General features: G+C 31.1%; 1 protein-coding gene across 2 annotated transcripts in view; it reads right to left on the bottom strand.

The window, feature by feature from the left end:
* LOC106469138 (membrane-bound transcription factor site-1 protease-like) overlaps positions 1–13,747 on the bottom strand; it is a 58,640-nt gene extending 44,893 nt beyond the window's left edge. The window contains exons 1-5 of one of the 2 annotated variants that reach the window (XM_013929601.2): positions 13,703–13,721; positions 10,568–10,698; positions 5,532–5,887; positions 4,950–5,101; positions 3,232–3,340 (exon numbers count right to left, since the gene is read on the bottom strand). In XM_013929601.2, coding sequence (XP_013785055.1) covers positions 3,232–3,340; positions 4,950–5,101; positions 5,532–5,754 — 484 coding nt within the window. In that variant the 5' untranslated portion in view covers positions 5,755–5,887; positions 10,568–10,698; positions 13,703–13,721. Of the gene's footprint in view, positions 1–3,231; positions 3,341–4,949; positions 5,102–5,531; positions 5,888–10,567; positions 10,699–13,702 lie in introns of both variants that reach the window. The other variant, XM_022397567.1, reaches the window with a different exon arrangement.
* Between the last annotated feature and the right edge of the window lie 406 nt (positions 13,748–14,153).

Genomic DNA, 14,153 nt, shown 5'->3' with positions numbered 1-14,153 from the left:
TCTACTAACATTAATTTTTTTTTTTAATACTTAAAAATGCATTTCAGATTGGTACTCACTTTTCTACAGAACTGAGAGCTATCAAAAAGATTCTGCACATGCACCAAACCTCAAATGAAACTCCTACCTCCTATAAATATTAAATGTACTGTGTTAGTTTATGATGCAACCAGCATTAGACTATAGCCCTCCACCAACAAGAGAGTGACACATCATTCATGCATAGTCATCCTCTTGTGCACATTCATATTATCATAAGCTCATGCTTGAAGAGGCACAAGAAACACACCAGGAGCAGGGAAGAATGGTGAGTGGTTCTGTGGAGAGATTTGTTACCTATCTGAAGTACATTTTTAAGGTTAGGAAAATGTTCACATCGGAAATGCTACCACCTCTTTACTGAACTGAGAACTAGAGTCCCACATTGATAATATGGTGAAGAGGTCAATTTAGATAAAGAAAATTAAAAAGATTAGGACCTTTCTGAAACTTCTAGCACTAGAAAGGGAAACTCGTGGAGAGTGTCATTCATTAGGGGAGGGAGGGACCTAGTGTGGCATAACTTGGTGGGAAACCACATTCTTCTCCTTCAGGAAACAAATATCCATATACTGGTAGAAATGTAGGCCCAACATATGCATCCTCCATACAAATGGAAGATCCTGAAACTGAAAAATCCAACCACCATGGTTGAATTGGAGGAAATAACAGATGGTTGACAAACCAAAATGTGAAAAATATCCAAAACATCAACTCTCATAATCCTCCACAACCCTGGAGAGAACACTTACCTCAGGTTGAGAAAATTGTCAATCTAGAACTGAGAGATGACAAGCAATGGATTCAAGGACAACAGAACAAACACAGGCCTCCAATGACCTGTTTTGATGGGAATGATAAAAAGACAGGACTAAAATTCCAGACTGTAGTCGAGGACTTTGTTCACAGTGTTCATAATATAGAGAGAAGATACAGCCTCCTCCAAAAACCAAAGTGCAAGGGAACCAAGAGGGTGAAAAGAGTAGGTTGTGAGTGGAAAGACAGGAAAAGCCTGTGAGAAAGCACCTTTGTGACCTAAAAGTCTTCTGCAAATGCAATTCAAGGGTATGTAAAGTGGGAGAGTGGAGCTCCCACCAGATTGAAGTTGAGGAATGGCTCCAAAAACAAATAATCTTACATGAAACCCAACACACCAAAGAAGAAGAGGAGAGACTTTGCAAAGTATCAAGTGGACATGAACCAGGAAAGTGGGTAACCCTATGAGGGTCCCAAGAATGAGAAACCTGCTGGAATCCAATGGACCAAGCAAGATGAAAAACTAAAGAGTTCAGAGAATAATTCTGATGAACTTTCCAATGAATAATGACTCCCCCCGAAACAAAATGAATGATGGGTGCTACAAGAAGGTCCTTGAGATAAAACTGATAGTGACTTCAAAACGTAAGGCATCCTGCCAAAGAATCCATTTTAACTTGGATACCATAGTAGATTTTAAAAGGCCAAGATAAAGAACATGTAGATGCATCATAGACTGGTGTAGTATATGTTAACCCTATAATCATGACACCACTTTTAAAACCCTTTCTGCACATGTTACTGAGTTACATTTAAAACTTAACTAAACAACTTTACTGTCAATGTATTTTAATGAAATTATTACCAAGTTCATTATAATTCAAAGTTTTATATTATCTAAGTTTAAATTCCTTTATTTCAAAAGAAACCTCTAAAATATTATTTAAAACTTGAGTTTGATATCTCATTATGCACTCGCAGTTAAGATTCTCAACTTTAAAAGCTCATATAGAAGAAACTGTATATGAGACATTCAAAATACAATATAAGAGGTTGTTTACCAGTAATTCAAGCACATTCCAAGAACTTGTTCCCCAGAGGAAACAGTTGTAAAATTTTCTCTATTTAAGATAAGCCACACCCACTTGCAAAATAGATGCTGTGTTGCTGAGCATCAGTTTTAATTGAACGGCATACTTATAATCATAAAAAAGAGCAGATTTCTCATTGGTATGTTTCTAAATTAAGAGTAAATGTAGACATATATATATATATATGGTTACAAACAAGGTAAAATAAAGCTTGGCCCATTGTTGCGAGCAGGGTCCATAGTGCTTCGCTAGTTTTTCTTACCTTTTACATATTAGTTTGATAGAGAGTTAAATTGCATTTTGGTTTTACTTTTATACTTTTGTTAATTATATATTATTTCTGTTATAAAATTCATATTCCAAAGGTTTATTGCTTATTTAAGTTTTTCTACTCATCGCTTCACTAGTCATGCACTATAAGAAGCAAGGGCAAACATTACGCTGTAGGCTAAGGCAGACTCTCTGACGATCATGATGTTATATCAATCCGCGAGGACCTTCTGAAGTGTATAGACATAAATAATAAAAAATAGATAAAGAATTGAAAAGGAAAATAAAACATAAAAAATAAAAGACTTTTGAAAGGTAAAGGCTTAAAATTACACATTTGATCAAAAAAAATATTTTAAGATTATTCTACAAAGAGATAAAAGGTAAGTACATATTTCCATTTCTTAATTATAAACATTTCATTGCAATGTAGATTGATGATAATAGCTAATTAGTGATATGGTAGAGAAAATGAAATATAAACATTTATCTTAAAAATCTTTTCATACTCATTTAGGAGTTTCTAGAGATTATGTAAGTGAAATGTGAAAACTAAGATAATAAATAGTATTTTTATACTCAAAATTAAAATCATCTTGAAGGTGAACTGTTCAGAGTCTGAATGCAAATAACTAAATTAAATAATTTTTTATTAGAAATAATAGAAGAAAATAAAATTAAATATTATACTTTTCTCAAAATATTGGCACTCCACTCGTTTTATTTTTGGAAAGAAATATAATGAGAACTAAGTAACATGCTGCACTTTGCAGCATGCCGTCATAATTGGGTAAATATGTGCAGGAGTGGAAGTTTCATTCAAGGTTAGGCTCGTGCACAAAAATCGTGCAAGGTAATTGCTCTTAGTTCTGTGGAATGGTGAGTAGAGTTTCTGCAAAAGAGATTATTCTTTGTAATGACTAATTATTCCTGTTCTCTTTTAACTTCTAAAGTATGACTACTACTACTTCATAAAGATTACATCTTACTGTAAATACGAGTACTAAATTACATGTATTCTCATGGTCTGGATAGAAACTTGAAATATCTTTACCATAAAGATAAATTTATTTACCTTTGGTAAATTTTAGAGTTCTTGTCACCATTCGTTGAGGTGTAACATGCTTGACACTGGGATGATTTTTCAATGCTTCTAAACCTTCTTGTAGTGCACTTTCACTTAACTAGAAGTATTATAAAATATTTATATAAACTTAAAATATTCACAAAATGATTAAGTATGTGAAAAAGTACAGCTAGTTTGTTCTTCATTTAGTTCCTATAGATCTCCTATTATTCAATATATGCAAGTTTAATATTCCTTATAATGTTACAATGAATTTCTGTGAAATACAAAATTCCACAGGAATAAACTTTGTCAGATGTTAAGTTATCTTATGTTTGCCAATTGTCAATTAAAGGCTTTTATTTATACTTAATAGTATAAATATATACTTTGTTGTTGTTGTTGGGCTTAGGATTCTTCTACAGTAGGTGTATGTGACTTGTTGGCAGTAAATTCAATGATAAATGAGCAGCATACATTCGACTTATTTTCAAAATAATATATATATTTGGAACAAGTTAAACATATGTACAACAAATTCTTCACACTGTAAAGATTATAGGCATATCATAAACACTATATAGTTCTCTACTTCTTGTCAAAAGTCCACTTAGGCCTATTCAATTGCTTTAGAATTTCAGTTGATAAGTCGATCTATTTTCTCTATTACTATCACACTAGTATTCTGTGTATAATTCACTTACAATTGTTACGCGAATTATACTGCTCTTCCTGTAATCGTTTGGTCTTCTTTCTTCAGGCTGATTCACTTACTTTAGAACTACACTTTGACTGAATAAATTCTTCTTCTTATCTCCATTTCTACTGTTAGTCTTACTCTAACATATTAAACATTAGGCCTATCACTTCTACAGCAGTTAACTGCCTGCCGAACTTTTCCTTGGCCGTGACTTTACTCTTTTTTGCTTGTCTGTCTGCTGTTCCCACTCATCTCATACTACTTATATGTTTATCACTTAATTGTCTGCCTACCTTCTAAAAATCTCTATATTCTCGATGTCATTGTATTGCATGCAACACTCAATAGTCTCAACATCAATGAATTATAAACACAACTTCCAATAATCATCTGCTTTTAACTCTCTTATTATAAACAAAACAAATAAATAAATTAATAATATCTATACTAAAGTCTTTTATATCATAACAAACTTTTCAATCACTTTTTTTTTAAAAAATACTCTACAAAGAAAGTATTAGTATTTGTTTTTGATATTGCTTTACAACAAAGTAATAGATACTTTTCAGTAGATTAGCCTAAACATGTATGGAAGTTGCTTATAATCATAACTGCCAAAAAAAATATAACCAATGCAACTAAAAAGTTTTTATAATGAATTTTTCATAAAACTTAAAGCTAACTTATCAAATTATTAATTGATTACATATAACTATTACTTAATACTCTGTAGCTCAACCTAAGAAGTCACAGAAAAGAAGCACACATAATCAAGTGACTGATTTACCATCATTTTGGTCAATTTGTGAAGAAAAAAAACCAAAAACATACACGTGTGCAAGTTGAATTTTATACATAATACACACACACTTCTATTTGCATATATTCTTAGATACCAATAAAATGCAAAACTTCAATATCATTCTGTTTTAACTGCACTATTGAATACTACTATAATGGAGCTTCTATTAGGTACTACTACAAAAATCTTGTGCCTTACAACTTGTCTTATTCAAAGCCATCTCACCTGTACCACATCAAAGTCACTAGGAAAATGCTTTGCTGGATTGTTCTTAGGAATGACATGCCACCACTTTACATCAGCTTGCTTTAAGGCTGCAGTGATAAACCGTTCTCTAGTTTTAGGTTTGTAGTATCTTCGAAAAGTTACAATATATTCTGAAAGGCACAAATTATTGTAATTAAAAATAAATACAATCTCAAAATATTTTACATCTATATCTACCTATGTAATATTTACAAACAAAAAGTGATGTGCAGACTATGTACAATTACAATTTACCATCAATGATATCATGTGTATTGAACTTATTCTGGATGTTTTAATTAATCTTATTGTTTAGAATCAAGAAAACAATACAGCTCACCAAATCTCTTAACAGCCTGGGAACAAAGGAAAGAACAAGTTTAGGATAAATATGTAAAAATTTGTTGCTAATTATTTTTTCCAGGAAAACAAAATTATAAACAAATCAAATTATTAAAAAAAGTATGTTATGTAACTGACTTGGCACACTTGTGTAAGTGTCTTCATTATATCTTTGCACATAACTGAGTTTTACAAATGAAAATACAAGATAATACTCACCATTTTCCACAACTTCAGAAGAAAATCCAATAATTACTTCTTGTACTAAGGTGTCATTTGTCCTATTACAAATATCAACATATAAATTACCAGGAACATCTTTGCAAGTGGATTTCAATGCAGCTAAGCAGAAACAAATCAACCAAGCAATGAATAAACGAGAAATACGCAAGTTATATGTTTGAAGTCTGTCACACGTTTTGTACATCAGTCTTTCTGGCATTGAACAAGTAATGATCTACTGCATACCAAATGATCCAAAAAATCTCTTATTTTCATCATCTAAAAGCAATAACATCTTGAAAACTTCTGTTTAGCTTGGAACACTGGTTCAGAAAATCTTAAAAGTTCTCCACCTAAAGAAACAAAAAATTCATAAAACTATAATACAATTAAAATACAAAGCAGCTGTAATGGCTTAAAAATGTATTTGAGAAAAATACAAAACCACATTTTATAGTTTTTCATAGTAATACGGCCAATCCTGAGACCATGAGAAAAGATTTATCATTAGTGAACTGGAATTTGAAAACATTTTGAAAACAACTTGTTTTTAATTCAAAACAGGCATTTTCCTAAAAAAAAAACATGAAAAGAATAAAACAGAAGATCAAACCTAGTTGACTTAAAAGGAAAACGTTGGAAATAAGTGCAACAGTTTAAGAAGTTTAATGTGACAGATAAGATTTAACATTTATAGTACTAGAAGAAAGCTATGGATATGGTTAAAAAATCAATTAGGAAATCAAAATGTGTTTGTGAAAAACAATTAGCTGATAATGCTTGAACTAACAGCAATAGTGTTTAAGTATAGTAAAGTTAAGCAATGCATAAAATGGGGATTGAGCCCTGAAAATGATACTGATGACAAGGTTTTGTTGAAGACTATATAATGACTGAATATTTAAATATTTCTATTTTTCTATTTTGCTAATTATATTGTTAAAAACATTCTTAACATATTGGACTCATATTGGAATTGGGCTGAATCATGCAGATATAAATCCTCAATGGTAAGTCAAAAGACTGAGAGATTAAAAATTGACAAATAGCATAAATCATAAAATCTTCTCACTCAGTTTTAACCCTAAAGAGGCCAATGAGCACTTGCTCATAAAATTTCAAAATTTAAGTAAAATTAATAATTGTAACTATTTCAGCAATTTTTAACAAAACATATTTTTGGATTAATATTTTGCATCATTTACTCTAAGAAATCTTGCTGTAATGAATGCATTTATTGTTTTTCTTTTTGGTGTTTTCTGCCCATCCCAAAGTAAAGGTCTACTATTGCTAAGAAATTATCATCCCTTGTTTTTCAGATGATTTGCCTTCTCTGTTAGTGCTGTTATCAGTATAGCTCTTTGTTGCCCTCCTTTTGTGATGTCACAGCATGTTGTCTAAAGAATTACAAATGAAGCTCAGTTTTGAAAATAGATTGAGCCAACAGCTAACAAGAAGAGTCAATTTGATCATTCATGACAGTCCTTGTACATCCATCTTTGGTAAAAGTAAAAAATGTAAATGCCCCATTTCTTTTCAGGATAAGAGGAAGCAAAAGGTTATTCTTAACTCTTTCACTATGGGCTCCATCCCAGGGACCAATCTCATAACCATTTTGTACTTCTTATAGTTTCATGCTGCAACTTTTAATACACTAAGTGTATCTTCACATAATTTTGTGGATTATCAGTAAACATTACAAAGTTTTTGTAAGCAAAACATAGGATTTTTTTAAATAATGTTTTTCTCGTGAATTTTTTCTTTTTGAATGTTGACTATCCAATATGCAAAGTAATTGTCATTTTAATATTAAAAATACTTTTATGCATTAGAAAATTTTCTAATTTAACATGCAAAATCTTTATAACCTTCAAATAATTATCAAACGTTTTTGTAGAAAATTTTTTTATTTTATCTGTTATTTTCACTATTGTATCTCTGTACAAGTTTGGTCAATTTGACTGACCTCATAACCATCATAAAAAGTTATTAAATATATATAAATTAAGCTTTTTTCATTCTAGAATGACTAAAAATTATAACATGAAAACACAAACGTTTATACTAAATAGCTTAAATCTCATAACATTATACATCTATATTTATTTATTTTTATTTTATTGACCTTTCAGCCATGCCTGACTAACATTACAGAAGTTGCAATGATGCAGTGAAAGTGCACTAATGCTATTGTATCCATAAATATAAAACTGCCCTTTAAAAGTGACCTGTCTTCGCTGTGTTCTAGTGGATCAGTATTTTGTAAAATACAGTCATATTTTGACTATAATACATTATATAAGTATATACATTATTACTATTTACAAATACGTTCTTAAATTTCAGTTATTTTCTTAAAACACAGAATGGTAAATAAAGAAGTATAGAACACAATTATCTCACCTAGTTACGAACTTTGTACTCATTTGCTGCTTACCATAAATTGCTAAGCCTTATCAAGTTTTGCACGTGGGGGATGTAAAGCAAAATAATCTTTTTTTTAGGTTTTATATATGCATTTTGAAATAACAAAAAAATCATAAACTACTATACTAGTACCACAGAATTCCACTATAATTTATTAAGCTTAGTAACTAAGCTGCATTTGGGTCTAAAAATATTATTTTTGGAGCTCACTAATGTCTTACCTAACAACTTAGAATATAGCATGAAAAGAAAGAGATTCCCATGCAAATACTTCACAGAGGCTGAGAAAACCACTAGGGGACACTCTGAGCTTTTGATTGGTTATACACACGTCATTGGGCAAAGTAAGCAAGTATTTTCAAAAATTTAAGAGGTGGGTGGGGCCACCTTGGTTGATTCAATAAATATATTAATATCTCAGCAAATAGAAGAGAAGAGGTTTTTATATTCTAGCTCGTAAATATTGGTAATTTGAGTATCTAATTTGTAACACATTATAGACTTTGGATATCACAAACATATAAATTGAACCAATGCTGCACTCAACACACCATGTGACACACAAAAATTGATATATAGTATTTTTTTAATATTTACTTTTAAATTAAGAAATTAATTAATGTATAATACTAAAATTTGAATTATAATCTATAATTTGATACCAAACTTATGGACATACATTCATAAAATATTAGTTCAATAAAATTTTGAATGTGAGTCTTCAAATGCAATGACATGCCCTTTGACCAGTGACCATAAGAAGACACGTGTCGTGTCAGTAGGGTTAATGGAGCCCAGTCAAGCTGAACCTTTCTTATTAGTGGTACGGCTCAGGGGTCGGTGCTTGGGCCTTTGCTTTTTCATATTTACATTAATGAAATTAATAGGACAATAATAAGTTATCTAACTTTGCTGATAACATTAAGCTCAAATATTTCTAGCTATTCTGAGAATGTTGAGTTACTACATAATGTGTTGAATCATTTAGTAAATTGAACAGAGAGTTAGCAAATGACTATTATAATAAATGCAAAGTAACATATTTGGGTTAATCTAATATGGATCCCACTATATGTCTGGGAAATAACTCAATAATGACTAAAGCCAAGCTTCTCTACACAGTGATGGTGGATAAGTCACTCATATCATCAAGACAGTGCACAATTAATAGAAGTAAAACTAACAGAATTTTAGAATATTCTTATATGTTTATTGATTACATCAAAAGAGGTAATTATCTGTTTAAACAAATCACTAAAACTACTTTTTACATAAAAAACTAACCAGAGGTATGTTTTAATAAATGAAACTTCAACAATGAAGCTTATTGCAATACTACATCGTTTAATATTTTACTTAAAAAAAAGGGGGAGTCGTCAATATCATTAAGTTGTAGAAACAAAAACATTATTACTACTCTGAAAAATATTTCAATTAGTTTACTTATTTTATGCTTTTAGGATTTTTAATACTGACTATTTATTAGTGACTTTTGTCTTTAATTGTGTAAAGCTCATTAAACTTAGTACACCAGAATATAGTTAAAACTTGCAAATTTTGTTTCGGTATATGTGATGTTAAACTAGAAAAACTTATCAAAAGATGATGTGTTAGTTATATCAGTCTTTGTATATTTACTCCTTCACATGCAGCCATTTTTGTTCATATTGTTATCTGAAAAGACACTGAAAATGGTGTTTCTGATAACCTGGAAACCCTATGGGGGGGGGGGGGTCATGCATAAAAGCATGATGTTGGGAACCCCACTTGACACCAACAGGGATAACACCCTTTACTAGTTGTATCACCCACCTACTCTTAAATATAATAAAAGCTTTCCCCAACCACATTACACTTGTGATTAAAATTATGATAACCCAAGTGCACTACCTGTCACTTAATATAAAGCTCATTTGACAAATATCTATTCAATTTTCCAAATGATTCAAGTCATTCTGTAATATCTTAGCATCACCAGTTCAGCTAGAAATACCAAGAGTTTCCTGACATCAGTAAATTTTGAAAATTTACTAAAAGGCCCAAGCCCTGACCCCTGAGGAACTCCACTAGCAACAAGGGTCTAGTCTGACTGGACTCCATAAATAACAACCTTTTGCTATCTCCCATGCAACCATCCTACAGTATGACTAACTAATTTTTCCCAAACTACTAATGTAATTTTCTTAGCTAATACTGTGTGGCACTTTATCAGAAGTTTCTTGAAAATTTAAGTACACCAAGTCAACACTTTTTCCATAGTCATATAATAGGAAACATTCTTGAAATGAAAAGATAACAGGTTAGTAAAGCAAGGTTTCCCTTTGGTGAATTCATAGTAGCTCTCTCTTTTATACTGTACTTTGCTACATAATTTTGTAAAAATTCTTTTATCAGGATCTCTAGAAATTTTCCAACTACAAAACTACACCTGTCTTATAATTTCCAAGGCAACTCTCCAATCTTCAAACAGATGTCCACTGTCTACTGACCTTCCAAAAATGAGAGATGCTCTCATATCTGATCTTTGACCTTTTTTAAAACCCTAGGAAAAAACTTTGTGATTCTAATGCTTCATCTCTTTTTAATCTCTTGATCTTTCTACTTACCATTAATGGCAACATTTCCAGTAACCAGTAAAGACTGGTCAGATTGTTTCAAAAGCTAGTTGACGAGCAGAGAAGGAAGCAGCCAGTTAGTCTGACACAGAGAAAAATCAATTTTTTCTGAGACACGTGGGCTGAAATGTGAACAAAGATAATCAGCTGTAGGCTTCTCCCATTTTACTGTCAAAAATGCAAAGCATGCTAAAGCATAATATTATTATAAGAGTAGTGACATTAATCATACTGTTCTAGAATTAATGTGCTAGTGTTTCAGAAAATTTAAAGTCAGATGCATTTTTACAGTAAAGGTGGATCAAGAAAATTGTACATCTTATTTTTGGATAGAATATGAAATGTTACATGGGATGTTTTACTTTTAGACTATAAATACTGTGTTCAAATCAATGTTCTTTTACTAGCAGAAACTATATATATATATATATATATATATATTACACAAATGAAAAATATTTCAGAAATAAACATACACTGAAAATAATAACACATGCACCTTGCCTTTTATTAGTTCCAAGTCTAAAGAGTAGCATCATATAGTTGCATTCCTACCCACAGTTCAGTCTACATGCATTAAGAGAAAGTAATAAATTAGTTTTCCATTCCTTCATGGGTAGCCTTTAGCAAATGATCATAAAGCATTTATTTAAATGAAATTATAGCTTAACTATAAGACCAATTACAGTAAATAACATTCACACAGCTGGAGATAAAACCTGTGGTGTCAACATAGCCATATACATAGAAACAACATCTGTTTGATCAATAAAACATAAGGAGTTTTTTAAATGTGCAGTTTTTTATCCATTAACATGTGTACGTTTATTGGTTTATTAAGAGTTAAGTGTGAGCAGGGTGGGGATGGGGGGGTTGAGTCAGGTAATGACTGTTTCATTTTGTTTCATTTTCAACAGTGGATTTACCTGGTGGAAAGGCTGTACAGGATTAATATCTATGTCACTCACATCAATTCCAATATTTCCCACAGAATGTTCACAATCAAGAATATTGATAATATCTTCAATGAAGTTCTTACCATCAACATCACTTAAGGTGGCAATTCCCAGTTTAACAACATTTTGTATGCCTTTAAGTATACACACAAAAATCCTTGCCATTTTAACATCAGCTATTTCCCACAAATCCAATTTGTTTTTGTAATTTCTTTTTTTTTACCAAATTCCTAGCTTTCCTAAAGTTCTGAAAATCTTCCATCATATCCATCAATTTAAACTTAAGACATTTATCTCTGAAATTTGGCTCTGCCTTTTGTAAGCCAATTAAGACTGACCTTCCTGTTAATCTTTTCCTATTTTTAGGAACATGAATATTTATCTATAAAAAGTTACCAAATCTATCCTACATCACCTTTTGATTTATCTCACTTAATACTGATAAATCTTGTCTCATGGCCTCCAAATAGGAATTTGAAAATTATGAATTAAAATTTATTTAATTTCAACATGTAGCAAAACACCAAATTTAATTTTGCAATGATCACTTTTTTACCAAATGTTCCCCTACTTTAATTCTTGCACAAGTTGCAACTATATCCTCATTAATAGTTAACAATAAATCTAAAACATCCATGCAATTGGCTTTCTGACCATTTGGTATAGAAAACCAGCCTGAATCACACTAAGAAATCTTCCTTATTACTTGACTCCATATTATCCCAATAAATATGTTTTTCCTTTACAGCAACACCTGAATTTCTATGCAAAATCAGTAACATTTTGTATTTCTGAAAAAAAGCTTATTTTAGAAGAATCTTGTATATAAAAAAAGAATGTATTTAATTTTATTCATAGTATTCTTACATTCAAGTTTCAACGGACAAGAAACTTACACAAAAACCTATGCCACACAGAAACAGAAATACTCCAATAATAAATATTAACCTGGAGAAGAATTCAGGCAAATCATGTGAACACCCAGAGTTCCTCAGATTTCAAAGTCTAAAACTTATCAACAGCATTGAAGAGGATGTTACTATTATCTATATGGATGGCTCCCTCCTAGAAGATGGAGGTTCTGGAGGTGGAGTCTATTATATATCTTCTGAACAATCCCTAGAAATATCACATATCAACCCAACTGGCATTCCCATTTTCACAGTTGAACTCACTGCTATCAATGAGGCTATCTCCCTCTTATATAAAACTTGTCCCATAAAGTTTACAATATAAGCAAATTCACAAGCTGCAATCAAAGCAATAGAAAAGTGTTTTACAAGTGACTTAGAAATTTTCATTAAAAGTGCAAGAAATTTAAACAAATTAAACAAGTCTACTGAAATCAGGTTTCTCTGGATTCCTTCAAATGTGAGAGTCCCATGAAACAAGAGCTGATATCCTGACAAAGAAAGTAGCTATGGACCAAGACCCCAGAATTAAAAAATAAACACACCATATGCATCAACTGCAAACACAAAAGAAGAAACTGATGAAGGAATGATATAATAAAAGTAAACCTGGTGCTACATTCACAAACAGTTTAAACAGACAAGATACAACCCTCATTGTAACACTTAAATCCAGACACCTCAGGCAGACAAAATTTCAAAATGGAATAAAAACCCACCCTACTTGTACAAAATGCAATAGAGAGAAATCAAGTGCTAACCATATACTAATGTGTTTAAAAACTACACCTAATGAACTCTATAATAACCCAGAAAGATTCTCGGATTAGTGGATATGCATTCTCTTCGTGAACTTATCTAATGAACTAGGGATAAAATCAATAACTTACATTTAGAAAGTAATAACGGGAACTTACTAACTACTACTACTATTACTAATACTACTAGTATAAGTACTGTTACTAGTAATACTACTACTATTAGAAACAATGTATTAACTTAAGTTTAAATAATGTAACCCTACATTAGGAAGGTTAGAACCACAAGTTCACTTCACTGAATTATTCAAGTTTCAACCTTTGTTAAAGTTTGTAGGCTTATGATTTATTGCTATTGCTGCTAGGGTAATCGTAAATATTTTTAAGAATACCGAATAGAACAAATATAATTTAAATTCTACCACTACTGGTACTAGTAGAGATAAAAAACAAATAATTATATAATAATTTTGTAAACATGCTCCCAAGTATAAGACTCACAATGCGTCTTCAGTCTTTATAAAGCTTGTTTATTAGTTCAACAAGTTTTAGGCCTAATACTAGTGGCTAAGTCAAGACGATTGTAAACTGCTGTCAGACTTCCGGTCAGCCTGATATTAGTTGGATAATAACATCACGAAAATAATTTTCATAATTTTTAGGTAAACGCCTTCAGTCATCACTAAATTAACCTAAGATACTTGAGGTAAAAATTCACAACTGATTACTTAAAATAATTCGACGAGGAATAAGGGTTGTTATAGGTAGTATATCTATAAAAATGTTTGTCAGTTTTTACTGAAAACAAACAAGTTAACTCTACCTTGCTCTGAACACAAGTTTTTTGTGTAATTGATTTGTTTTAGTTAGTTTTTTTTGTATTCGTTCAGCTTTCACACGGTTTGAAGGCGTCAAGTCGGCCATTGACTAACTCATTGAAGTAGCTTTATTT

The sequence above is a fragment of the Limulus polyphemus genome, unplaced genomic scaffold, assembly GCF_000517525.1.
Source record: "Limulus polyphemus unplaced genomic scaffold, Limulus_polyphemus-2.1.2 Scaffold3322, whole genome shotgun sequence".
NCBI classification, from domain to species: Eukaryota; Metazoa; Arthropoda; class Merostomata; order Xiphosura; family Limulidae; genus Limulus; species Limulus polyphemus.
The sequence above is the reverse complement of the archived record's forward strand: the minus strand, read 5'-3'. Positions and strand labels throughout refer to the sequence as shown.